The sequence below is a fragment of the Gadus morhua genome, chromosome 6 (assembly GCF_902167405.1).
Source record: "Gadus morhua chromosome 6, gadMor3.0, whole genome shotgun sequence".
Taxonomy (NCBI): Eukaryota; Metazoa; Chordata; class Actinopteri; order Gadiformes; family Gadidae; genus Gadus; species Gadus morhua.
Genome location: NC_044053.1, coordinates 15689354 through 15716580, shown reverse-complemented (window position 1 = coordinate 15716580; position 27227 = coordinate 15689354). Strand labels below are relative to the sequence as shown.

The 27227-nt window shown below is 47.8% G+C and overlaps 1 protein-coding gene across 2 annotated transcripts in view; it reads right to left on the bottom strand.

Moving 5' to 3' along the window:
- The window catches only part of fbxl17 (F-box and leucine-rich repeat protein 17), a 199216-nt gene that overhangs the window by 48353 nt on the left and 123636 nt on the right, over positions 1–27227 (bottom strand). For both annotated transcript variants that reach the window (XM_030357699.1, XM_030357698.1), the window contains exon 9: positions 7964–8040. In XM_030357699.1, coding sequence (XP_030213559.1) covers positions 7964–8040 — 77 coding nt within the window. The remainder of the gene's footprint in view (positions 1–7963; positions 8041–27227) is intronic.

The following is a 27227-nucleotide window of genomic DNA, read 5'->3' as shown; positions in this document are numbered from 1 at the left end:
TCTGATCGTGTACCTTATTGCCCATGTTTTCAAGATAATTACAACGAAAGAAATGTGCTTGTAAAAATAAAATACATTTAAACGCAAACATGGCCACTTCAAAATTATGTAGCTAACGTCAGGGTCCAAAAATGTTACTTTGTGCCTATTTACTTGTCAAATCAAAGTGGTAAAATCTACCGGCCAGCCAATTGTTTTTATATGCAACAAAGAATCTTTTTTCACCTGCAAAAGCGATCCGCCACTGGCGCGATTCACTTTGAATGGTGACCTTAGTGTATTCACTCCACTCCCTGGTATCATTCGATGCACCATAACATTAACTATGTGGGTCAGCATGAGCGTGTGCGGAACAGATCCCCAGGACCCCGGTGTGCGTGGGAGCAGCAGCAGAGCGGGTATCCAGACCGGGGTAAGGTGTAATGCAGGATGCTATCTTTCCCCCGGCGGCTCAGCCACTCTCATTGATTTGCAGAGATAATAACCCGCTTTATGAGCTCTTAACCTCGTCATGTCCACTAGCGCACTGCAACATATGCCTTTCTGTGTCTCTCGCCCTCGCTCTTTCTCTCTCTATGTCGCGCCGTCGCCCTCTCTCCGTCACCCTCTCCACCTCTCTCTCTCCCTCTCTCCCTCTCTCTCTCTCTCTCTCTCTCCCTCTCTCCCTCTCTCCCTCTCTCTCTCTCTCTCTCTCTCTCTCTCTCTCTCTCTCTCTCCCTCCCTCTCTTCCCCCCCCCCCCCCCCCCCCCCCCCCTCAAGGAGAGAACATGGCCTCGGCATGCGGCCCCTGTAGCTGCTGTTTGTACGGAACACTGCTCCCTCTGCGTCAGAGGTCATGGCGTGGGCCCGGCTCCGGTCCCTTAAGCTAAACCCGATTCACAGTGGGAGAGGGGAGCACAACACTGTGCTAATTCACTCATCAACTTGGGCTTTAATGACGTGAGTGACGTTAAAGAGGGAATAAACATGAATAAATAAATAATGATGATGGTGGTTGTGGTGGTTGATGACAACAACCCTATCAACGACAAACGACTTGAAGAGGCCGGTATCATTAGCAGGCAATTAGATTGCCAAAGAGAATTCTCAATTGATCGTTTTGGAATATCTGCTTGATTAATCAATGGTTCAGTGGATACAGTGCGGAGACATAGACATAGCTGCTTCTTTTGGAACCAGAGAAGAGCTAAAGTAATGCGAAAAAAATGATGTGAATATGTGCCCATGTGAATAGAGCAATGTTCACATTCAAGTCTTTTTTGGAATAAAAATAACATCTAAAGAGCTTTTCTATACACATGCAGAATAATAACAAGCGCACGCACGCACGCACGCACACACACACACACACACACACACACACACACACACACACACACACACACACACACACACACACACACACACACACACACACACACACACACACACACACACACACACACACACACACAGCTTTCCTATTGACTTGCTCCCCCCGGCAACATTCGTAAATCTGCCATTTTGCTCTTTGCATTTTAATCTGGTGCTTTTGGACTTTCATTATTTACCTACTGAACAGCGGACAAAGAGAACCAAACAAGCTATTACACTATCTAAGTTTACATCACATTATGCTCCGCAGCACTTACACCACGGAGCTCTAGCACTCAGCAAACAAGACGGAACGCTAATATATACACACACACACAGAAAATGTAATACACACGTACACAAACAAACAATAACAAAGAGAGGGGGATGAAGACAGGGAAAGGATATAAATATAGTGAAGGGATAAACAGATAGCGTAAGGAAGAGAGAGCGGGAGGGAGAGACGGATATAAATAGAGAGAGAGAGAGCGGGAGAGATAGACGGGGGAAGCAAGGGAGAACGTGCAAGAGAGAAAGAGCGAGAGAGGGAGATTAAAGGAGAAGAGAGAAAGAGAGAGAGAAAACCAGTGTCTAATACATCAGACGGTGTGGCGAGGTCCTTTTACACTTCCGCCGTGCCATCGTGTTGGTTTGACGTCAGACGTTTCCCCCTATCAATATGTGCCTAGTATTATGGGATGCACGCTGGATTTATAGTGGCAAGCTAATGGAAAGGAGGAACAAAGTTCCATTAGGCAGTCTAAAAAGGCTCCCAGTGCAGACCATCATGGCCTTGGAACCTCCTCATGCTGGCATTTAATGAAGGGATGCTCCCACACAAGCAAACCACTAAACGGATCAAAGTGATACAGAAAGATATAGTTTCAGTAGGTCATTTGACCATAATGTCATTGAATCATAATGTATTTTTTGCGTATTTCTATTGCCTCATTATTATCGGTAGCAACAGCCTTTCTTCGACAACTCTAAAGATTGGGGAACATCCGTGAGAAAGCCTTAACTGGGGCAAGAGAACATGCATTCGAGCCCTCAACAAAAGACATATATGAAAGAGGGCAGAGAAACACATAAGCCTCTTTCCCACACACAGTTGCACCCATGAACGTTCTGGCAGGTTACTGTGTTGTGGTCATGGCAGCGCACGAGTCCATCTGGTAATCTGCAGGGACCAGACCCAGTGAGATTCCTTGCAGTGTTCTGAGCTGACACAAGTGTTAGCTGGAATACAAAATGCGGTAAACTTTCCGGGCAGAAAAGTTGTTTGGACGTGTTTGAGCAGGGATAAGAAAATAAGTCTGCAATTAATTAACTTTCAAAATATATTTCCCGAGAAACAAATGAAAGGCCATGAGGTCTCACTAGTAAATGGCAGGAAGTGGTTTGTTATGGTCCCATTTGAACCTCAGAAAACATAACGAGTGTGCCTTCATGCCGTCTCCCATGTTTAGCTATATTGATGCTCATTGGTTGACCAGTTGGCATGAGTTATATGCTGATATTAAAGGTGTTAATAAGCACACATAACACTGTCCAAAACAATTCACTGCAAATTAAATGACCACAGAAAAATCCATGACTTCCTTGTGAAAAAAACAAAGACTGTAAAACGTTAAACTAAGCTAAACTAAGCTAAATTAAACGCAACACATATATATGAGATAAAATAAAATAAATAAGAAAAGATCGAGATCCCCAACAACTTCATGGAAACCAATGGGACAGCCATTTATAAAACTTTGACCTTGTTCCTGCTGTCCTTCTGCTGTTACAGCTGCGAATACGGTCTACTATGTTTTCGCTTGCAGCGATCACGTTCTGTTTTTCCTGATTACACACACACACACACACACACACACACACAGGCACAGGCACACAAAGGCACACCTCCACATGTGCAAAGGCGTCCACACACTCAGAGCTTTGTGGCTCCGCTCAAAGAGAGGAGCGATGGATCTCCATCTATCAACGTTCAACACGTTTAGGGTAAGCCACCCGAGATGAAAGGTGGCTCTGAAAGACGGATGGAGCCACGGATGAGAGTGGAAAAGAAAGCAGGAAAGGTCGTCATCTGGGAAGGAGGCGAGATGGACTTTGAGTGATTGAGGAAGGAAAAAAGGGGGGAAAAAGGGAGGGGGGGTCGGGGAAGGAACTGAATGGGGGGGTGGGAATATTGACAAAGAAAAAATATGCTACATAGATTATGCATGGTGCTGTGTATGACCACATTTATGAGCAGAAGCATGCAGGCACAGACAAACACACACACACACAGACACACACAAAAACACAGGAACAATAACAAAGTAACACAAAGCAACTAACTCATAACCATTGGCTCCTTTGGAAGACAAAATGGTAGATAACATCCCAACACCAGCCCAGCTCTGTGGGACAAGGACCTCCTTGTCAACGCTTTCTTTCAATAGCTCAGCTCGTGGTCACCTGTTCACTGTTCACTGTCAACACACACACACACACACACATAGCAACCCACTCACCAGCACGACAGCCAGCATCTCGTATTGACACATAAGTACACAGGAGGAAGAGATTGAGTGAGAGGGGGAATGAAAGAGGGGCATTAGCATATGGTCTCGTGCTCCTCTTTTGAGCCTCTGCATGTAGCAGGTGGGCTGCCCAGGACACGATAAACTCATGGAGATAGACATGCCTACTTGGGAGCAGTGTAGATAACAACATTTAACAAAAGTTACACACACACACACACACACACACACACACACACACACACACACACACACACACACACACACACACACACACACACACACACACACACACACACACACCATAAGAAGATGAGAAAGAGAGGAGGGGAACCCTGTCCTTCCAGGTGTGCAGGGAGTCTACGGTCTGAAGAGCCGGTTGTGTACGTGTCACTCCAGTGTGGAGGCCCCGGATCTGATTAGCACTGGGAGAGAGGCCCCCCGCTCTTTCTCATCGGGCTCGTCTTTCAGAGTCCTAGTCAGAGCCGCTTTCATTCTGCTGAGGCGCTGGGACAACGGTGCTGCAGGCCACACAGACGGCGCACCGGCTCCTCTCATTCGCTGAAACTAATTGACGCCTTACAAAGAGTGATGGTTAAAAGGCACACCGAACTTGGTCGTCCCTCAATGTCAATGTAACAAAGATATGGATGTTGCTCACTGATGTGCTTTATACGCTATCTCAAACCCTTTGATTGGGCCGATTTGGTTGCTGTTAAACAAACTGGAAGGGTGTGTCTTCCCTATTAGACTTTATGATGGGGCTTCACTTTTTGTCGAACCACTGGTACAATTAAATTCGGCAACCTGCCATCGCTGAGAGAACTTGTTCATCCCTCACTATCGATACATCTGAAACCTCGAATACTGAAAGAAGCAGAAACGGCCATAGGTGTCTCTGTGAATATTCAAACAATACCTTTACAGTCGGTTCTTAATAAAACCTAGAACCAGGTGCAAATATCGGTGGAATCGTTCGCTCTAGGGAAATACAATTACTGTATAATTTTACTATTATTTGTTTGAATTAAATATTAGTAAATTCCAGGCAGGGGTAATCTACCGAATTTAAGGGAGAATGGAAGACGGATGCAAAGACATCGTGACTTTTTCAAATATATGTACGTACACACATTCCATTTTTTGCATTCCTAAGCAAAAATAAATAGATAAATAGATACGCAAATAAAATAAATAACACAACAGAAAAAAAACTGCAACAAAATGAAGCAAGACACAAGAAAACACAAGCGCCATAATAACTTCATGTACCGCAACCTCACAATCACAAACACAATATCTGTTACCAGGGTGGCCTTTCACCTCAATATCCACCCAGTCGAGATGGAGAATCAGGAAACATGGAGGACAATACGGAGGAGAGACGCCTCGCGTTGTGCGGCATGTCGCTAGGCCAAAGGAACAACCTCGGCGTGTGTACAGTTTTCAATTACATTTGGAAGGAAACAAGTTTGTGTACGTGTGTGTGGGGGGGATGTGTATGGAGAACTTGGGGAATAAACAAACATCTCCCCTCATTCACAGATAGCTTCAGCAGTATGTTTTGTATTCATTAAGCTATTTAGCTATAGATATTTTATATTATGAATATAAATTATAAATAGAAAAATGTCATTATAAATATATAATAAAATAGACTGTTTAAAGTGTTACAATATGTTTTTGGAAAGAGCCATAGAACCATATACAGAATTGTAGTATGGTCTTCACTGCTCATGATAGCACAGATGACATGTCCCGTGGAAGCTGTCCTCCCGTCGACGGACGGCACCAGGGGTGTTTGTGTGGTGGCGTTGTGGTGGTCCATGTACCATGACATTAAAGCAGCGCTGACACAAAAAGCAAAGGGAATATTCTACCTGCGTTACTTGTGCAAGGTCACAAACTTTTCTCGCGCAAGTGATAAGGCATCAACCGAAATTTGCACCAAAGCTAAAATATTAAAACGAACATGCAAATAGGCCGAATTCGCGCGACTATAATTTGTGTGAACCGTGTGGTTCACGCCACACCATTCAGGCCGTTCGCGCTGCATCTCTTTGCGTGTTTGAGTTCTCATTAATTCGCGTTGCGCCAAGAATTAGCTTAGCTTTTGGTGTGAACGCATGGTAAAAGGCTTCTGATGAGGCCTTTTTGAAGCACTCCAACAGCGCTTTCACAATGACGCTGTGCTCATCAGTTTAAAACAGCCTTTCACTTACTAATTATTTTTGTCCATGGATGGCCTCAACACCCCGGGCACATGTGTAAAATGATATTTTAGTAAACTCCCTAATGCCTCTGCTCCGAATGTCTCTCTTCCTGTTTGCCGGTCTGTCTGTCTGTTTCTCCCGGCGGTATTTTCGTCCTAAAAGCTCCTAGTTACATCACACAGGCAAGCCGGATAGAAAACAGAACACTCACATATGAGAGGCTTGTGGATATCTCGAATGCATTCACCGAAGCCATTAATAAAAAATAATTAGCCGAGGAGATGGACGGAAAAATACAGCGGCCAGCTTGGCAGATGTAAAATCTCATTTCTGTTATTCAATTTATCAGAGAGAGAAACAGGAAATTCACAACTCATTCTGTTAGGGCAAGGAGCTGCTGCAGCAACATGCATCTCCATCACAGCAAAACACGCAGACACACACACACAAACACAGACTGTAGACGGCGATAAAACTCATTAACAAAGGAAGAGGATCAGATATTAGTAATTCATCTTGGTCAAAGTGGTCACCGCGAGAGAGAGAGAGAGAGAGAGAGAGAGAGAGAGAGAGAGAGAGAGAGAGAGAGAGAGAGAGAGAGAGAGAGAGAGAGAGCTTCTTGGGAGTAACATACATTTGTGGTCTAATGTACTTTTGTGATCTTCAGGTCGTCAATCAATCACAGTTCCCACACCCTCACACATAAACAGACGCAGAGACACACGCACAATCTGCCCCCTCACCACCACACACACACACACACACAAACACGCACACAGTTGTGCAAAATATTGCGCCTTTACAAAACCAGTGTAAAAGGGACACACACAGAACAGCACAGTCTGCTGTGTAAGAATAGAACCAAATACGTTTGAGTACTCTTTAGAGTCAATCTCCCGAGAGTCATTTTCCTAGGTAATCCTGCATTTGGTAGAAGGAGCACAACCACTGCAAAGAACGGGAGGGGAAATTACAAAGGCCCAATACAGACTAAGGCCTTGAAAAAAGCAAATACAGTATAAAAGAGTATTGCCCTTCAGCTTACAACCACCACGACTACTTTGACCTGCTTTGGCGTGACACAGGGTGAAGGTTCATTCTCTGTTAAACTCAGAGCAGAGCAAACAGGTTTATCGAGCGAGAAAGGGCAGCCGGCAGGGTACACAGGATGTCAGGCTGGCTGTCTGTCTGTCTGTCTGTCTGTCTCTCTGTCTGTCTGTCTGTCTGTCTGTCTGTCTGTCTGTCTGTCTGTCTGTCTGTCTGTCTGTCTGTCTGTCTGTCTGTCTGTCTGTCTCTCTGCCTGCCCACAAGCATCTCTGCTTGCGCCCAGTGGAAAACGGGCTATGCATGATGCTTAAAAGATGAGACAGCTGAATCCTGTCCTCACATCTGACCCAACCTAGTTGACTATTTTTCATCTGCAAACACGGCACACCACATACACTAAAACTAAAATACAGAAACATCTCATCAAGAGAAAAAAACGTAATCTATATTATCGGAGCCCATCCTGAAGATTCTGACCACCGAGAAAACAATGCTTATGAAACCATGGTAACTAGTGACAGTCATATGAGAGAGGCATGCAATAGAGAAGGAATGATAACCTAAATGCAAAGAAAGGCTGATTCTTGGTTCTGTACACAACCATGAGAACACTAACAACCTTTAGATATCAGGGGGTCAAGAGTACTGATTTAATCTGAATATTCAGATCCAATGCCGAATCAAATCATGTATCTCATGTATCTTGATCCTACAAAACGACTTAATAATAATAATAATAACAATAATACTATTACATGTATGTTTCTACATAGAGGCTGCTCTAGGGAAGGGAGACAACTGAAGAACAGGGGTGGACTGTACCGTGGTCTGTGATTTTACAGGAGACAAGATACAGCTCCTTGAGACTCCTCCCCTCCTTGGCGATGATCTCCACACACCTGCAACAGAGGCGTGGAGAAGAGAGGGGGGGAGAGAGAGAGAGAGAGAGAGAGAGAGAGAAAGAGAGAGATGGAGACAAAGAAACATTGAGTTAGATCTAGAGGGATCATGTACACATCCATCAAACAAACACCACAACAAAGGAATGCATACATAAAGCGTGTCTCTTTCCATAACCTCTACCCTCGAATGTGCTAAAAGAGACTCATGATTTTGCATGCACGCCCTCTCTCTCTCTCTTAAAGGCACGTGCCCGTTCGTTCACGTTCAGTAGGTGTTCCGCTCTAAAGGTTAAACAGTCCTGCCGTAGGGGTCACGACTCCTCAGATACTCTGCCATCCTCTTAACACTTACACACATTAATAATTAAACACCTGATGTGATGAAAGGAGGCCTGCAGGGGAGTGTACACCTCACTGTGTGTGTGTGTGTGTGTGTGTGTGTGTGTGTGTGTGTGTGTGTGTGTGTGTGTGTGTGTGTGTGTGTGTGTGTGTGTGTGTGTGTGTGTGTGTGTGTGTAGTAGTGAGCAGTTGAGGTTAGTTCAAAGCGAAATATCTGCATTTCGGCCAGTGCTCACAGGACTCAAATGATGTGGTGTGTGTGTTTTAAGTGTGTGTGTGTGTGTGTGTGTGTGTGTGTGTGTGTGTGTGTGTGTGTGTGTGTGTGTGTGTGTGTGTGTGTGTGTGTCAAAGCATGTGTGCATGTGTGTGTTTTAAAGCGTGTGTGTGTGCTCTCATGTATACACAAGGGAAGGCCAGGGGGAAGATCAGAGAATCTGTATCAAATCATTCCCTTTAAATGGTGCTAATGAGTGGAGTGTGTGCAACAACTAGGTTTTGATCAACATATTTGACCCATTAACCTTCAGGAAAAACACGCTTGATCTTTATGCTGACGGATCCTCTATGAATATTTAATGCCGTTCTCTCTCCCGTGCTCTTGCTCCCTCCCCCTCTTTCCCTTTTTCTTCCTTTCTATCTCTCCAACCATTGAGTTTAGTAGCATATTAGACATTCACATACTATATTATAATCCATTTACATGGATTGACGAGCATGTGGCGCGACAGGCTGGAGTTTACCCCGACCATGTTAAACCACATCGCACACAATCCGCACGACCATGTAGAAAGCTGCACCCCACGCACGACACTACCAAACAAACAACAACAACACACCTTCAGAGGTCTGTGGCTCGTCTGACAAGTCACACCTCCGACGGTGGATACGAGGAGGGAGGGAAAGGAAGGAATGCGGAGGAAGAGTTGCACTTGCACGGCGCATCATGTTCTGATATTGCCATCCATATTCCGGGGAGCGGCGAGAGGATCGCTGGCTGTTAAGATGTGCATCGCGGCCTATCCTGTCCAGACCGCTGGGCCGGATCCCCGTACTGAGACTCATTTTTATTTTCGGACATGAGGGCCCCTGGGCCTCTCATCGCTGTTCTCCCCTCACCGCTCTCTCTATTCTCTCCTTTGCTGGCTCGCCCCTCCCTGCGTCCCTCCTCCTCCTCCCCTCTGCCCTACCTGTCCTCATCCTGCATCACTACCTCCTTTACAGCGTCGCCTCGGAGCGGAGCGCTGTTATTCCGAATGCTGTCCGAGTGGTAGAGCTGATTTATCGAGGAAGGAACTGCGAGGACAAATGGCTCTGAAGGATAACGATGAAGCGGTGTGTGGCGTGTGCGTGGGACTGGTCCTCTCTGACCCCTGCAGTTCCGACAGGTTTCGGATGTCAGATGTCAGTTATCCAGCTGTACGTGTTCCCCATGTGGGAGCCGCCTCATTGGCGCTAATGAACACACGTATGATCGAATGAACGGATGAACGGACGATTGAGTGCAGTGGTCAGGGAAGGGCAGCAGTGCCGGGCAGTAGATGAAAAGGATTAGCGGTGAAAAGCAGTGGTAGGTGGGTGGTGAAGAGAGAGGGAGAGAGGGAGAGAGAGAGAGAGAGAGAGAGAGAGAGAGAGAGAGAGAGAGAGAGAGAGAGAGAGAGAGAGAGAGAGAGAGAGAGAGGCAGACTGTATCCCAAGGGAGCTTGTTATAGTGTGACCAGATCCCATGGGTCACAGCAACACCAATTAGCATCCACATCAATGGCAAACGAATAGAGAAGCAGAAATAACAGCAGAGCAGAGGAGGAAAGGGGTGCGAGGAGCAGCAGGAGCAGGGCGAGGAGAAGCAAGGGAGGAGGAGGGAGAGGAGGAGGAGGAGATCATGAGGGAGATGAGGAGGAGAGAAGAAGGGAGCGGAGGAGGAGGTTGAGCGAAGGAGGAAAAGGAGGCCACGGAGCAGGAGGAGATTATGAGGGAGAGAAGGAGGAGATGGAGAGAAGGTGGGCGAGGAGGAGCAGGGTGAGAAGAAGGAGGGCGAGGAGCAGGAGGAGATAAGGAGAGAGAGGAGGACGAGAAAAAGAGGGAGAGAAGTGGAGGAGGAGAGAAGGAGGGAAAGGATTAGGAGGAGAGAAGGAGGGCTTGGGCGAGGAGGAGGAGGAGGAGAGAAGGAGGAGGAGAGGAGAAGAAGAGAAGAAGGGCTAGGAGGAGGAGGAGAGGAGGAGGACAGAAGGAGGGCCAGGAGGAGGAGAGCTAGGGGGAGGAAAGGAGGAGAGCTAGGGGGAGGAGAGCTAGGAGGAGAGAAGGAGGGGGCGAGGAGGCACGACCAGCAGAGCGGAGGGAGAGGTGACAGGTGAGCGATCGACTCGGGCGAGGCATCATCTGCGCCACATTAAAGAGCCCTTCCCCCCCTCTGCTTCAGAGGCAACAAGCACCTGGCTCCCCAAAGGGTTTTCCTCAATCCCTCCCGCTCCCCCATTACCGGGCGCGCGCCGATCCACCGACATGAATTAGTGATCCCGTTGGTTTCAATAATGTAGTGCGCCTGTGACAAAAGGCCCACCTGGACGTGCCGCGCATACCATCAGGGCCGGGAGGACGCTCCGGAAACACGAGGCGGAGTGGAAGAAAGGAGGAGATAGTGTGTGTGTGGGAGGGGGGGGGGGGGGGGGGGGGGGGGTAGAGGATGCATTTGGATGCAAAGCAGCAGATCTATGGGCATCTGGCAAGGGAACACACTCCTGCTGGAGATATGAGGTCGGAGGGCTCGGAGAAGGGGAGAGTGTGTGTGTGTGTGTGTGTGTGTGTGTGTGTGTGTGCACTGAAAATGAATACAGACACGTGAGGAAGAGGAGGAGGTGAGGCCAGGAACAGAAAAGGAGAGAGCACGAGAGAAAGAGCGAGTGCGAGAATGCACGAGAGACAGAAATGAAGTTATCATGGGAATATATCAAGGGTCATATCATAGGCGGAGTACACAAGTATATGGATATGGCAGGCTCATGTATGGTAAACAATCTTTTACTTAATTATGTATCAGCTCAGTAAAGAAGTCCATAACCAACATCCTTGCTAGGACTCGCCAACCAAAGCTTCTCCAATGTGAGAACCAAAGAGAGCGACTTGAATGTGCTGAGCTTAAGTGTTGCCGAGGCACTCTTGTGTGTATTAATCTCAATCCCAACTGAAAGGTGAAGTGTGAAGGAGTAACCCTCCCGGTATCAACAGTGTGAACATGGAACTATGGAGTCCCCGGCTGCTGCATCTCACAGTATGTGTTTTTTTTGCAAGGGTCCACACAAGCACAGTGACGACTGTAAACACCCAGGGGAAATGGATTCGGTCACATTAAACGTACAGTTTGTGACCATTGGGTGCAGCTTGTATTTTCTACACGGGTACCTGCAGTCCGCTGCCTCCAGGGAAAATCGACCAGAGGTGAAGGAGCATGGCGAAAAGAGTGAAGGGAGAGAGGCTACTGAAGAGTGCGAGGAGAGAGCAGAAAGCAAAGATTGGGTGGAAGGGGTGAGGCGCCATGAAACCATGGTGTCTGAGTCCTGTTCAACGTTGCTGCAAACAGTGCATTTTGTTCTAATACGCTGTTCCGTGCGGCCGGCAGGATGCACTCAACCAAAGGCAGTAGCATTAGAGCCCAATGAAACGACAATGAAGCAGTTTCCATGACAACAAAGAAGACACTTTGCGTTTAGGCAATCTGTGGCGGCAGGCCGAGTACGGCGGAGAGCGGGCTGGGAGGGGGGGTGGGACGAGGAGGATGAAGACAGAGGGGTTGAGGCGGCTGTGGGGCAGTCGGACGAGTGAAAGAGAGAGTTAGTAGCAGTGGACTGGCGCTAATGCCGGGTCAGTGTTTATCTGGCTTCCTGTCACTGTGCTGTCTGCACAAACAGCTAGGGGTAAACAATAAAACTGTCACTAGTGACAATCTCTCAGACAAAAAACACATACAGTCACACACACACACACACACACATATCTTATTATGCCCCTTGCCCGGCATTCTTTAGTTCAGGGATTGTTTTCTCTGACTTCATCTAGAGATTCGCAGACTAACCATTATGAAGAAAATACATCTTGACAACTGTCTCACTTCAAAAGAAGAGTTCCTGATCCCTCCTAATGGGTCTTTGGTTATAATTATTCTGACTGCGCACGTGTTTTTTTGCCTCTGCTCCGCATTAATGCTGAGAAGAACATTCACACGACAGTGACACGCACCGTAAGAAGGTGATGAATAACACAAATGCATTCGATATATATGACCACTGAACTACACATGAACCCTAATTACAGAGGGAGGCACTTCTAGTCGTTCCCTTGGTAGGTAGGCTGCATGCTAGATACCACGGACTATAGTTAACTATGCATGTAAGAAAACGCTGTTATCATAAAATACATTATTGAGAAAGAGATGAAGAAACTATTCACATCTGCTTCTTTTACTAAAAATGGATTGCTCCGATCTTAAGCCAATCGAAAGGCATTCATCTCAAGGGCTTTTTGAGCTTTCAAATCTGAAGAAAACATCTATCCTTCTGAAAGGCAAGGTTCGCTTGTCAAGGTTTGCAAGTGCAACGTGCTCATTGAGTCTGTTTCACAGCTAAGGCGTATCCCTGAAAAAGTATTGTTTCCTTAAAACTAAATGTTCGACGTTAAGTGGGCATTAGTACTTAAGGTTGACAGGCTGGGCAGGCAGGTCCCATCTTAGCTCAGCCCTTCATACCCTCCCGCATTATACCACATAATAAACTGTACAGAGCTTTCTGAGCTTGTAGACCGAGCCTGTGTGTGTGTGTGTGTGTGTGTGTGTGTGTGTGTGTGTGTGTGTGTGTGTGTGTGTGTGTGTGTGTGTGTGTGTGTGTGTGTGTGTGTGTGTGCGCTCCTTCCCTCCTCTGCCTTCATGTTTGTCGGTGGCAGAACCGATGGATCTGAATGGCTATAAATAGCACACGGAGAGCACCTTCTTTTGAAGTTGAATTCAAAAATCGAATCCAATAACACAGAAAAAAAAAAGGATAGAGAAGATGCAGTCCTTTGGAGTCAGGGAAAGGTTAAAAGGCACTGTAAGTCTTGCCTCCGTCGTCTCAGAAAACTAGCCAATTATCGATGTCCGTACCTCTGCCTATGCATCCCGCTTTCAAAGCAATTTTCGACGTGACTGTATGCCTGCTTTGAAAGCTTCGGCCGGCGTTGAATAGGAAATAAATGCAACCAATGCTGGCACCGCTGAGTGTCAAGCTTACCTGCTGTAGCAGTATAACAAATAGTTGTAGTAGCAGTAATACTACAGTTCTAGGAAAAGTATGACTGATATGCAATTTGCACCAATCACATCCGGCAAAAATATTAAGTTGGGAGGATGTAGATTGCAGTGCAATGAGTCGAAATGTTAGATTTTACCGTGCATCTTTGAGCACCACATAGAGCATTGTGATGTTTGTTATTAAAAACATATACCGTAGACGATGGAAACCCTTGAAAAAATCTGCTGAAAATCTGTGTCTACGTTTGCTTTATATGGACAGCTCACGGAGCATCAGGTATTCTCCTGTGAGGGGCCGTGCCCCCTGGCATCCACGTAAAAGCACAGAAATGGCCCAATAACAACACAAGCACAGCCATTATCAAAGAGCTCTGGAGAAGAACGGGAGTCGCAAGGGGAGCATTTGATCCTAGGTGTGGGTGGTTTGCCGGAGATGTGTGTATATGTGTGTGTGTCCGCACAGATGTGTTTTTTCGGTGTTGTGGTGTGTATGTGTGTGTGTGTGTGGGCACACCTCTGTGTCTATGTGGCTATGTCTGTGTGTATGTTTGCGTGTGTGTGTGTGTGTGTGTGTGTGCACACACCTGTGTCTATGTGTCTATGTCTGTGAGTGTGTGTGTGTGTGTGTGTGTGTGTGTGTGTGTGTGTGTGTGTGTGTGTGTGTGTGTGTGTGCGCACACACCTGTGTCTATGTGTCTATGTCTATGTCTGTGTCTGTGTCTGTGTGTGTGTGTGTGTGTGTGTGTGTGTGTGTGTGTGTGTGTGTGTGTGTGTGTGCGAACACCTTTGTGTCTACGTCTGAGTGTGGGTGTGCGTGTTCCACCCGTCCTTGCCTGAGTGCGTGCGTACAAAACCACAAAAGAGTGAAGCTTATCTTCTCCTTTTGCGGTGCAGCCAGAGGTAGCGAGGCGGTGGGGGCTGGCGACAGGAAGAATAGCAAACACTACTTGAGGGAAAATACGAAAAAGAGAAAACACACCGAGAGAAAAGAAGAAGGGCCGCGCATTTATCACAAAGGGTCCAGGCGGGGAGGGGGGCCGGCTGACACGTGTAGCCCCCTCTCCGGCAGGCCAATCACAACGGAGCGAGGACAACAGACACGGCTGAGGGGGCCGCCGGGAGGGGGGGGGGGGCTGTAGGGAGATACAGTAAGGCCGCAAGTGGAGGAGGAGGGAGTGTGGGGGGGGGGGGGGGAGTGCAGGTCTCATCCCGCTCACACAGCCCCACAATTACATGGCTGCCTGGCCACACAGAAGGGGAGCAGGTGGAGGGGGGAATAAACCGGTTGGGAGACGAGAAGAAGAGCGAGAAAATATAAATAACACACAAGATGGAGACGTGGAAGGAGAAGCAGCGGCGAACAGAGAAAACACATACTCGGAAGAGGAGGAGGAGGAGGAGGAGGAGGAGGAGGAGGGGGAGGAGGAGGAGGAGGAGGAGGGGGAGGAGGAGGAGGGGGAGGAGGAGGAGGAGGGGGAATGTGATAGGAGTTGGGGGGGGGAGGGGGTAGGCGTGGAGGTGGCAGCAATGACAGACTGGGCTTCTGTGTTTTACTTAATGAAATGGGAGGGTGAAGCAGCAGGAGGAGTTAAAAGGAGGAGGAAGAGGGGAAGAGAAGGGCTTTCTAGTTCTGTGGTGAAGGCTCGCTCGGAACGGTGCTTGTTGTAAATTTGTTTTTATATTGCCCGTAAATCCATACACAAGCGAGGGGCAATGAAAGTCGTGGAGTCGTACGGCGGACGATACGGTCCGCTAGGGCTGTGGAATTTCTCCCCGGCCCAAATAAAAAAAAGAATAATAAAGTAGGCTTTATTTTTTTTGCTCTCGGAGGCTTACTTTTCATTGCATAAAGCAAATGAGCGTGGCAGTAAACATTAACAATATTGAGCACGAGATCAATTCCATATGGGCTGACACTTTTTATCAAACAAACAAGTTATTTTCATGTAAATATTGGGCGTTTAATCCACTTACAAAACTATTCCGCGGGTACGAGCTAATTTCCTTAAATGGTTTGAATGAAAAAGTACCATATACAAAAGTGAAATGAAAACGGGATTTGGGATTGCGAACAAACAGAGTATGAGGTAATTTTAAAAAGAAGTAACCATGGCAATGTGAAATATATTTTTATACCTTTGTCAAATCTGTGATTCAGTTTCATTGTTGGCCTTTGCTTGCGGCCAATATAGTTTCATTTATGATATTACATATGCACGTGTGGTAAACTATAACTACAACTGTGTACAGGCCAAAGCCATAATGTATCTTATATGTGTTTATGAGCGCGTGTGTGTGTGTGTGTGTGTGTGTGTGTGTGTGTGTGTGTGTGTGTGTGTGTGTGTGTGTGTGTGTGTGAGAGAGCGTGTGTGAGTGTGTGTGAGAGAGCGTGTGTGAGAGTGTGTGTGTGAGCGTGTGTGTGAGCATGTGTGTGAGCGTGTGTGTGAGCATGTGTGTGTGAGCATGTGTGTGTGAGCGCGCGAGTGTGTGTGTGTGCGTCCGTGTGTGAATGTGTGTGCGTGCGCATGCTAGTGTGTGTGCGTACCTATGTTGGGGCACATGCACGTGCGCAGCGCTAAATGTTTGCATGTGGGAGTGCGTGCGTGAGTTCCACCAGACTGAATCCGGGGCTGCTGCAGCAATTAGGGTTTGGATGATTTCCCAGGCCAGCCTGCAGTACCCGGTGCTCGGATGAGAATCACATTCCTATTGTGTTCCAGCGCCGTTAATCATGTTTTCAAACGGCTCCACTAAGCGGGGCCAGCCCGTTCCAGGGGCCTGTCATCGGCCCACTCTGAGGAGTGCCGAAGGGATCCCAACCGGGGGCCAAGGAGCGGGCCCGTTAGGCTGCTCCGTGGGCCGCTCCGGCCTCCCCTCCGCTGCTCAGGCCTGGGACTGAGACTGAGGCGACGCCAGGCGGGAAGGAGTGCACACCGTGCCAGCCATGAGGCGTGAGAAGACACAACGGGATTTCATGTGTCGGAGCCGATGTCTTCACCAAATGAAGATGGTACTTTAAAAGTACGCACCCAAAACTTATTTTTTTTGCACTCGCTGCAACAAAAAAAAGCGTAGTTTCATATGGAAAAAAACAAGAAAAAAACAATGCATAGACGAAACAAAAAGTCCAGTCATTTTTGTTGTGCGTGTGGAAAAACTATTTGAAACATGGAGAACCTACGTACATTTTTCTGCTTGGTTATTGAAGGTGTAATTACAAATCCGGTGTTGGAGAGCCTTTGCATACATATGGACTGCACCATAAGCACGTGGCATCGTTAAATACAATATCACAAAACAAAAATCACCGGCACCAAAAAAAATGTCAGTCACAAACAGGCCAATTTGTCTATCCCCCCACCCCCCCCCCCCCATCCGAAAAAATAGAAAACACACAAACACACACACACACACACACACACACACACACAGAAGGAAAAGCCAACAAAGCACTTTAGGAGGTTAAGTGGCAGTTATTCACTTGAAGCTCATCCAAATGGACAGCCTGTTGCCGTGCCAACCCTGACAGGCCGTCCGTGATGTACATGCACAAGCAGCAGTTCCACAGCAGCAGCAGCAGCAGCTAAGCGGTTGTCAGTAGTAACCGGACTGCCTCGTCCTCAAGCGTCACACCTCCGCCCACCCCTTTTTTTTTTTTGTCGTACCCCTCTTCCTGACTCAAGCCCTCTTTTCTAAAACTGGCTAAAAGACGTGGGTTTGAGGAGGTTGAAGACCTCTCTCTCTCCCTCTCTCTAGCACTGTTTTGAACCAAGTGATGCGCCGTTACATGTATTGACTCGGTAGTCAAAAAACGTATTCCCCTTATAACAAATACAATGGAGCTTCTCTCCATGACGATGATGTGCATGATTGTTACTGGAGGCTAAGGAAGGAGCGCAGGTGAATTGAAAATAGGTTGTCTGTGAAGTAAAACAGGCTGCACCTTGAAGTGGTGCGAGCCATACAGACCCACTCGACACTTCTCTCTCTCTGATGCTCTCGCTATCTCTCCCTCTCTCATTCGCTCTCACCCTCTCTCCCTGACTTTTTTTTCTCTCTCATGCTCTCTCGCCCCCTCTCCCCCTTTAACTGTCTCTCTCCCTCTCTCTCGACCCGGCTGCCCTTGCTGCCTACACCATCTGCCATAACATAACCAATATAATAGAACATAATAGAATCTAACATAGCATAATATAACATAACTGCATAGCTCAGTAGAAGAAGAGTGCTGCCCCGTGGCAGCAGGTGATAAGGCGCACCACCCCTCAGGCAAGAAGAAAGGACCTGGCACACACACTGTGTGTGTGTGTGTGTGTGTGTGTGTGTGTGTGTGTGTGTGTGTGTGTGTGTGTGTGTGTGTGTGTGTGTGTGTGTGTGTGTGTGTGTGTGTGTGAGAGAGTGTGAGAGCGATTGTGTGGTTTGTGTGTGTGTGTGTTTGATTGTGTTCAAGTGTGTGTATTTCTGTGTGGGTTTGTATTTCTGTGTGTGCAAGAAATACAAAAAATACGTATTTTTTAGCTCATTTCTGGCTACGAGCTGCAGTTAGGGCAGAGATAGATCCCCATGATAGGTAGTCACCATGGGGACTAAAGCACCAGAGGCTTTAATGTGTTGAAACTCCCGGTGATACTTCTGTCTAGAAGCCTGTGTCAGCCCAGCTAATACACAAAACTCCCACAGTGCAGCCCTCCCATTACACCGAATGGTTTGGAGTCCGCGGCCACTGTTTAAGCCACTTCACCATGTGCTTGAAACAAGTGTCAATGCACTGTTGTGGATCATCAAGTTCAATTAGGTTGAATTACCATTATTGTTTTCAGGGAGCGTAATATAGGAGACATGAGTGTGAAAATGTTTTTATATTGTGTGGAATACGTGTGTGGATGTCAGAACATCTTTGTATTGTCATACCTGTACACAGACAAATCCCTTCACAGTAGCATCTGCCTCATAAATATAACAACTAAACAAACTCCAAAAGGAACACGATTATATACGTCCAAAGATGCTATTACGGACCGTATCATACATATTCATATTAAGACTGAATAATGAATAATGCCAGACTGCACTGCAAACCAAAAATGACAAGGCCAGGGGATGTTGCACACAGTAAAAATCACAGATTTTTATTACGTCAGAATGTCGCCTTTTTATTTGTGATACAATTATCCCCCCTTCCTCACAGTGAGTGATTTGGTTTTCAACACATCCAAAGCAGCATAGCGCATTACAGATTCCCAGCCGTCGTCAACACTCCGAAACGGATATCGCCACGGGTGTGCGTAATTGTTCTACAAATTCATATTAACTATTCTAAATTATTGAAAATGTCATATTCCAGGGGAAAGCGTTCATTAAAATCGGACGGCATGCGCTCAAATTTGGCCCAGGGCTGTTGCCATAGGGCTGCTTTATGATTAAATGTCACTTCTCCAGAGCAGATAATACAACCATTAACAATCAACCCCGCAACCACAGCCGCGCTTCAGGCTGCTGGCTAGGAGAGGGAGCGGCCATTTTTAACGGTGATTAATCAGAGCCACACACACAAACACAAACACACACACACACACAAACCAGCGCAACAGGAACAGGCTAGCATAACTCCTGCTCTGCGTGTCCGCATGCCGACAAGAGGTGAGGTGCCACCATGTTTACCCACACGTCTGACACGGTATCGCGTGGCTGCCGGTGGGGGGGGGGGGGGGGGGGGGGGGGGGGGGCATGGCTTGGGCCCTCTCGGTCGTCGCTAATTGCTCCACACTTTGATTACCGCCATCTATTTTAATGAGAGCTTACGCTCTCTCTCCCCTCTCCCTCCCTCTATCGCTTTCACTCACACATTCTCTCTCTCACCCTGGCCTTGCTAATTTCATCGCAGACATATATCCTTATTGATTTGATGCATGTGCGCTCGTGCACGTGTGTGCTCACACGCACACGCACACACACACGCACACACACACACACACACACACAGGCATTGTTCTGTGCCTGATGACACTCCGCACCATGTTCATCTTGGCAGCAGAACATTGGAGGGTGTTCATTTAACTAATGGATATGAAGGGGAGGTTGGAAGAGAATTCGCCACAGAGAGAGAGGGAGAGAGCGGGAGAGAGAGCGAGAGCAAGAGATGGAAGGGGATGGGGGTTTTGAAATAAACCACACTGAATTCTGTAGGATGGCCTATAAAGTCATATTATGCCGTGTAATTTCCAGACTGCTATGACAGAATGGGGGATACTTCAATTACATGGGCTGGCTTTAATTACGCTGAATAAGGCGGGCCCAGTCAGAGGCGAAGCTGGGGGGAGTGGGGGCAGTGTGTGTGCATGTTGGGTTGCTGCTGATGCAACCTTTCTGGGAGGTAGTCCTCACACTATCCAAATGCCCGTTGTGAAAAACACACGTGGGTGTATACACACACACACACACGCTGCAACCCCACTGCCTGATCAATTAGACTCAAGCTGTTTGAAAGACTCGGCGGCACAGTGGAGGCAGTGCGGGCAGATCTCTTAGAGCCATTGATTGGAATTGGGACGGAAAATATCCTAATTTGCTTCTGCGTCTTTGCCGCCCCCATTCAATTCAAGTACGTTTCTCATCATCGCCGCCTTCATACTCTCCCTGACGTACATCACAGGAGGTCCGCAGTAACACAAAATGGTTGAAGACATGAGGTAAAGCATTACGTCTTAGAACACATATTACTCTCTATAAAACACATTGGTTCTGACACAAGTCGTCGCTATTAAAAATGACCCCTTTTGCTAACGTAATGGTTCGGATACCAAAAAACAAAACTCCTCTCTCGACGAGAAGAGGGTAAGGGAGCAAGGGCCGGAGTGGGTGACTGACAAATGGTGAATGAATAACGTGGGAGAGTAACACGAGTGCATTAGGGAGTGGAGGAAGCGGACCACCTCCGTGAGACCGCAGCTAAGAACGGATCACAGCCTCACACTCTGCTCCATCACTTTACCACCCGTCGGGCTCCACCATTAAACCAGTCCAAGATGTCCTCTCCAACCATCAGCAGTACCACACACAGAGGCCCGGGCACACAAACCCACAAGGACACACACACACACCGACGCACACACACACACACCGACGCACACACAAACACACACAGACGTACACACCGACGCACACACACACCGACGCACGCACGCACGCACGCACGCACACACACACACACACACACACACACACACACACACACACACACACACACACACACACACACACACACACACACACACACACACACACACACACAGGCACTTTCAAGTTGAGAAATGTAGCTTTGAAGGAAATGGAGCTCAGGATAATGATGTGGTCACGGTGTTTTGCTCGTAAGTGAACGAGAACAGCCTAACCTCAGCGCTGAAATGTATTTGCTGGGTAGAGCGAGGAGGGCCTCGCGGATGACCCCTAGACCGGCAACAATGACCCCCTCTTCTTCTGTTGTGTGTCTGCCATCGCCTGACTTATGAGCGCACACCTTCTGCCTCTAAATTCACCCAGCAGGGACCCTGCTCATCCACCCTGTTGAGTTCTGCGGCGTTATTAGCGAGCAGAAGGAGAAAAAAAATAAGGTTCCATCCACACTCTCGGATATACCGTTAGCCAACCAGGCGGACCCCGGAGCAGTGGTAATTGCGAGCGGAGAGAATGTGTTATTTTTTTGTTGTTGCCGTGGCGGCGGCTCCTGTATAATGACACCGAGCTACTCCAGCTAAATCATGCTAACGGTTTCGTCCGGGGTGTTTTGGCAGCCAACAACAACACCGCCGCCGCCGCCGCCGCCACGAACCACAGCCACCTCCGCCATCACCATCACCTTCCCTTCCCGGGTCCCATCACGCCGGAGCTCTGCTGGTGATTTACGCCACGGCATGCGGCGCGCCGTCGCCCGTTTCATTGGCGGGGGTCGTAACACCGCCGCATTACACCTCCAGAGGTATGGCCAATAAAACACACACACACACACACACACAGGCACGCATATGCAGCACACCCACGCATATTTAGCGCACGTGCTGGATATGAAACCCATAAGTTCACAATTAGAGACCTCTGGAATATAAAAGGGGGGGGGGGGAGATTCACAGCTAGGGTGTGCAACCTAGCTGCTAATCCAATTGTTCCCTGTGTAGGAAGAGTAGGACGCAGAGAGACGCTGAGAGAGAGAGAGAGAGAGAGAGAGAGAGAGAGAGAGAGAGAGAGAGAGATCAATAAAAATAACTAAGAAAGAGAGAGACCAGGAGCGAGAAAGAGAGATAGTAACAAAACAGACAAGAGATCCTAATGAGAAACTGGTGGCTAAATAATTGTGATGGTTCCAACATTGGGACCATCGCTCAGGGTCTGAGCGGAGGGGTTGACTGCTGCGACACACATCTATTAGGTATTCAGGGAAACAGATGTCGTCTGGCCCAGTCCACCCGTTGGTCCGAGGGCTCCCCCGGTGAGAGAGAGAGGGAAAAAATAGTACTTCCCAAAGAAACACAGTGCAATTGATCGCGTGCCAAGAAAGAGTTAGAAGAGTTTTATGCTACATGAGAAACTTGAGGCAGGCGGGGATGAGAGACAAGTGGGGCACGGTTAGAGAGAGAGAGAGAGAGAGAGAGAGAGAGAGAGAGAGAGAGAGAGAGAGAGAGAGAGAGAGAGAGAGAGAGAGAGAGAGAGAGAGAGAGAGAGAGAGAGAGAGAGAGAGACAGAGAGAGAAAGGAAGAGAGAAAGAGAGAAAGAAAGAAAGAAAGAAAGAAAGAAAGAAAGAAAGAAAGAAAGAAAGAAAGAAAGAAAGAAAGAAGGAGAGAGAGAGGGGTAAAGAAAGAATGAGCGAGAGTGGGTCTGTATGGCTCGCACCACTTCAAGGTGCAGCCTGTTTTACTTCACTGACAACCCATTATCAATTCACCTGCTCTCCTTCCTTACCCTCCAGTAATACCATGCCCATCTTCGGCCTGGAGAGAAGCTTAGTTTTTATTTGTTATAAGGGGAGAGCGTTAGGCTAATAGACCACCAAGTTAATACATGTGACTGCGCATCACTTGGTTCAAAGCAGTGCTAAAGCTATTTGTGCGGCCATAAAAATAAACAGCTGTAATGAAAAGCGAGCGTGTTTTGGCCATTTTCTAGGCGGATAATGACTCCAGAGGTTAAGTGAGCATTTGCTCGGCACGGAGGCCGTGGATGTTCCAGGGCGTAGCTCTTCTTGCCAATTGTAACTTAACTTTTGGCGTCCTTCGTCTGCTGTGCGCATAGCAACATCCAAACACTCTCCTTCATTAGACCATCAAAGTGCAGCTGCAATTTTTAGGTTCCTATTCCCATGGTTGGGCTTAGTTCATTAAGGACAGTTCATGTTCTTCGTACATTCTTTATATATATATAGATATATATAGATATATATATTTATTTATAGCTTTTACATTGTAATATCTATGTATTGTATAATGGTTTGAATTTATGTGGCTATATCTACAATAATTCCAAAGTGTGTTTCTGAGTAAGTTTGCATGTGTTTTAGCGTGTGTTCCTCTATGTAAAGAGGTCCATGTGAATAATCAGAACATGAGCATAGAATAATGGCAGCACAGTTGAAGTAAGGAAACCAGACATATATCTATTGTTCCCCATTGTTTATCCTGCCCCCATTGACGTTACATCCTTGGCTTTCTGTTGGAATGGAGAGAGAGAGAGAGAGAGAGAGAGAGAGAGAGAGAGAGAGAGAGAGAGAGAGAGAGAGAGAGAGAGAGAGCAATATAGGGAGACAGGGGAAGGAGAGAGAGGTGAATAGAGAGTAGGAGGTAGGGTCAAGGAGAGGATTTAATAGACAGCACTAGAGTTGGTTGTGATTATAGTGCTTACCCTCCCCCCACCCCACTTTACCCCCACCGTTTGCTCCTCTATGGATTCCAGACAATAACAGACCTTGGACTTTCATTTCCCCCCCCCTCCATCTACATCCCTTTCTCGCTCTAGACGCTCCTTCCTCAAATCCTCGGTTTCGTCTTTCCTCATGTGAGCGATCTCTCTCCAGTACCCTCTCTCTCTGCGGCTGCCGCTTCTTTTTGTTTTCATCCAGTCCCTCGCTCGGTGGCTCCGCCTCTCTCATCCACGTCCTCTCTGTTCTCTCCTCTGAGGCGGCAGAATCCAGGTCTGCTTCCAACCGACGTCTGGTCTCTCCCTCTCGCTGTCCTTCAGTCTCGCGGCGCAGACCACATCACACACCTATAGGCTTCCTCTCCTTCGTCTTCATTGCTCCCTTCCCGTTTCGCAGTCCTCCTTTCATGTTTCTTCCCCCTCCGCCTACCCATTCATCAACTCGTTTTTACCCGCCCCCCCCCGGTACACAATGTTTTCTCCGAACCCCTCTCCAAGATTTCAATGGACATAAAGAGAAAATGTTAAAAGAAAAGGAAGAACAAAAGATGAATCACAAAGACGGAAGGGGAGAAGAGACAAAAGGGGAAGAAAGGCAAGGCGCGCTCCAGCCTGACAAAACGGCCTCGTCTCGCCCATGATTGGCACGGTGTGACACGTATTAGCAGCGCCGCGAAAAACGGCCGTGACAAACGACGACACGCCAGCCCCCCCCCCCCCCCCCCCCCCCACACACCACCCCCATCACCACACCCTCCCGTCTCTGGTGGAGCCCAACGGAAAGCGCACCGAATGTCAGAGGAGCCTTCACAACAAAGCGGTTTTCGCCGGGGAAAAGCGGGGCCTGTGATCCATACGATATCTGGGCCTAATCTAACTCAAGCTCCCCTCATTACCAACACAGCATGGGCCCCGAGCGACGGCAAACCCAGCCCCAGCATGGATTGGAACAGTGTGCGCGTGTGTGTGTGTGTGTGTGTCTGTGTAAGAGTGTGAGTTAGTGTGTGTGGTGTAACTGTCTCAGTAAAAAGCTCTGTAATGCACCGTGACACACGCAGATCCAGCGGAATTACTCACCGTGTCATCCCTCCCGCAAGACACAAAACCATAGAAAATGCTAATTTCAACCTTCATAAACAAACATAATGAGCGTCCAGTGTGTATGGATGTATGGATGTATGCATGTGTTTGTGTGTTTGGCGGTTTTAAAGCTTCATTTCCATAATGTGTGTGAGAGTGTGGGTTTATGTGCGGGTGAGTAATTGAGAGTGTGGGATCCATAAGCATATAAACATGTCCAAATATCTGCCGTAAAGGATGATGTTATGCATCTGTACGAGCACGCGCACGGATGCTATGTGCGCGTATGCTGTCGGAGGCGCACACACGTGATGGAGCAAAGGATTCTTGGACATGAGCTTTCGCCTCATTACCCCTTGTAACAACATGTGCGCGCACGTTGCACTGCTGTCCTCATGCTCAGTGATGTCATGCAGAGTCTCGCCAGCGGGGCCAATCACACGAGGCGATAATGTACCCATAGAAAGGGCAACATATTTCACCCCGCCAATAATGCGCTGTGGGCTCCAGAAACTTTTCACCACCCTCTAGGATCCAGCTCACATCCAAGGACAGGCAGGGAAGAGTTTAGCCAAGAGCTAGAGGCCTGATCGCAACTACAGCAGGCAGACACTGGAAAGAGGCACGATGGAGGAATTAAAACCTGGTGTGTGTGCGCGTGCGTGCGTGTGTATTCTCAAGACTGCATGAAGTAATGCACACACGGAAACAAAGACACACACAAAGACACACATGTATGCACACGCAGACAAGCACACACACACAAAATCCAGTTCCAGAGTCTGCCAGCTTGGTTTTATATTCTGCTTGGTTACAAATCCACCCGGCATGGACGTTCACTCCACCACCTGAGGTGTGTGTGTGTAAATTGTTCAACCTGTTTTACGGTGAGGAAAGCCAAAATCTATCCTGTGTGTGTGTGTGCGCGTGCGTGCGTGCGTGCGTGCGTGTGTTTGCATTCGTGCATGAGTGCATACGTGTGTCTATGTTACTTTGTGTGAGAACGTGTGAGTGAGTATGTGGTGAGTGATCTATTCAGTTTCCCACATGAAGCTGTTTCTCATTAGTCAATTTGCACAGGGGCCTCTATGCTGGGGCCCCTCTACCCCTTCACCCCTAGACCTGAATGGGACCCCTCCATTCAGCATGGCTCATCACTCGCCCTGGGTCAGGTCTCGCTCCCTGGCAAACTGCACAGTACAAGGGATCGCCGGGTAGAGACAGGCAGATTAGCCCTAATTTGATTGGTGGATCATTTTAATACTGTCCATCACTGCCAACCCATCTGCTGCTGGCTAAAGAAATTACACAATAAATTGCAGTATTAAATATAAAAAAGAAACCGGTCCGTAGCCAACAAAGAATCCTTCTTTGTTGCCGATGAGTGAGGATCTGAGTGAGAAACGGTTTATTGTGTTTCCACTGCCCAGGGTTGAGACGGAGCCGTAGACATCTCATGAGACCAATGTTCACATCACAATGTATCTTGGCGAACACATGTGTGGTGGGAAGACATCTGATGACAGCAACACGCCACTCTGATCTCCGACACGTCCAGAAAAGCCTAACTCCTTCGCGTTTTCGTGTTCGCTCCACAGAGAAAACATGACAAAATACAGCAGAAGAAACTTGATCTCGTCTGACTTCCACCGACAAGAAGAAAATAAACACAGGCCGACGGCCAATCAGACCATCCATCTGCTGGGTGAGGGAACCGTTGGACCAATACAGAGGGGAGGATTCACATGAGCAAAAGATCCCAGTGGAACAGGGCGAGAAAGAGAGAGAGACAGGGAGAGAGATAAATGGCAGGGTGGATGCATTCTGGTGATGCAACATGGCAAAAAGCTGGCTGTCTTCCTCTGGGTGGAGGGAGGCAGCCAGGGAACAGTGGGACATGTGACTCATAGTGGCTGTCTTTTATGGGGAGCTTGTTGATCTGGCGCCCCTCATGGAGAATCAGGGGCGACGCGCCGACTGTACCCCCATTCGCAGTACCGTCAGATGGGAGGGGTGCAGGGAGAGAACCACAAGACAGAGATGAAGGAATCAAATGCAGAGAGAGGTGAGAAGGGCAAAAGATAGTACGAAAAGAGCAGAAAAAAAGAGAAGAGGGAAGATAGGAAGGAGACCAGAGAGATGGGTTTCCAAGGCCAACATAAACACAACACATATGCTAACAAGGCATTGAAATACCTGACCCGGGATAATGGAGAATTAAAAAGGAGAGTAGGGCGGCATGAAAGACCATGGTAAAGTCAACGCCTGGAGACTTAAGCAGCACAAAAGGTCTCTCTCTCCCTCCTTACTCTCCCCATTTTCTCTCTCATGTAGGAGGGGGGGCTAGAGAGTAAGAGAGAGAGAGAGAGCGAGAGCAAGAGAGAGAGCGAGAGCGAGAGCGAGAAACGGAGGAAGGAGAGAGGGAGGGTGAGAGAAGGACCAAGGCGCCAGCTGTGACTCTTCCCTGTCAGGGCTGGCTCATTGAGAGCAGCTCACGTCCTTCCCTGGATTACTCTATTCATTACAAAAGCATAATAATCCCCCCTTCCTGGGCCCAAGAAGTACATTAGACCCTGGTATTATGCAC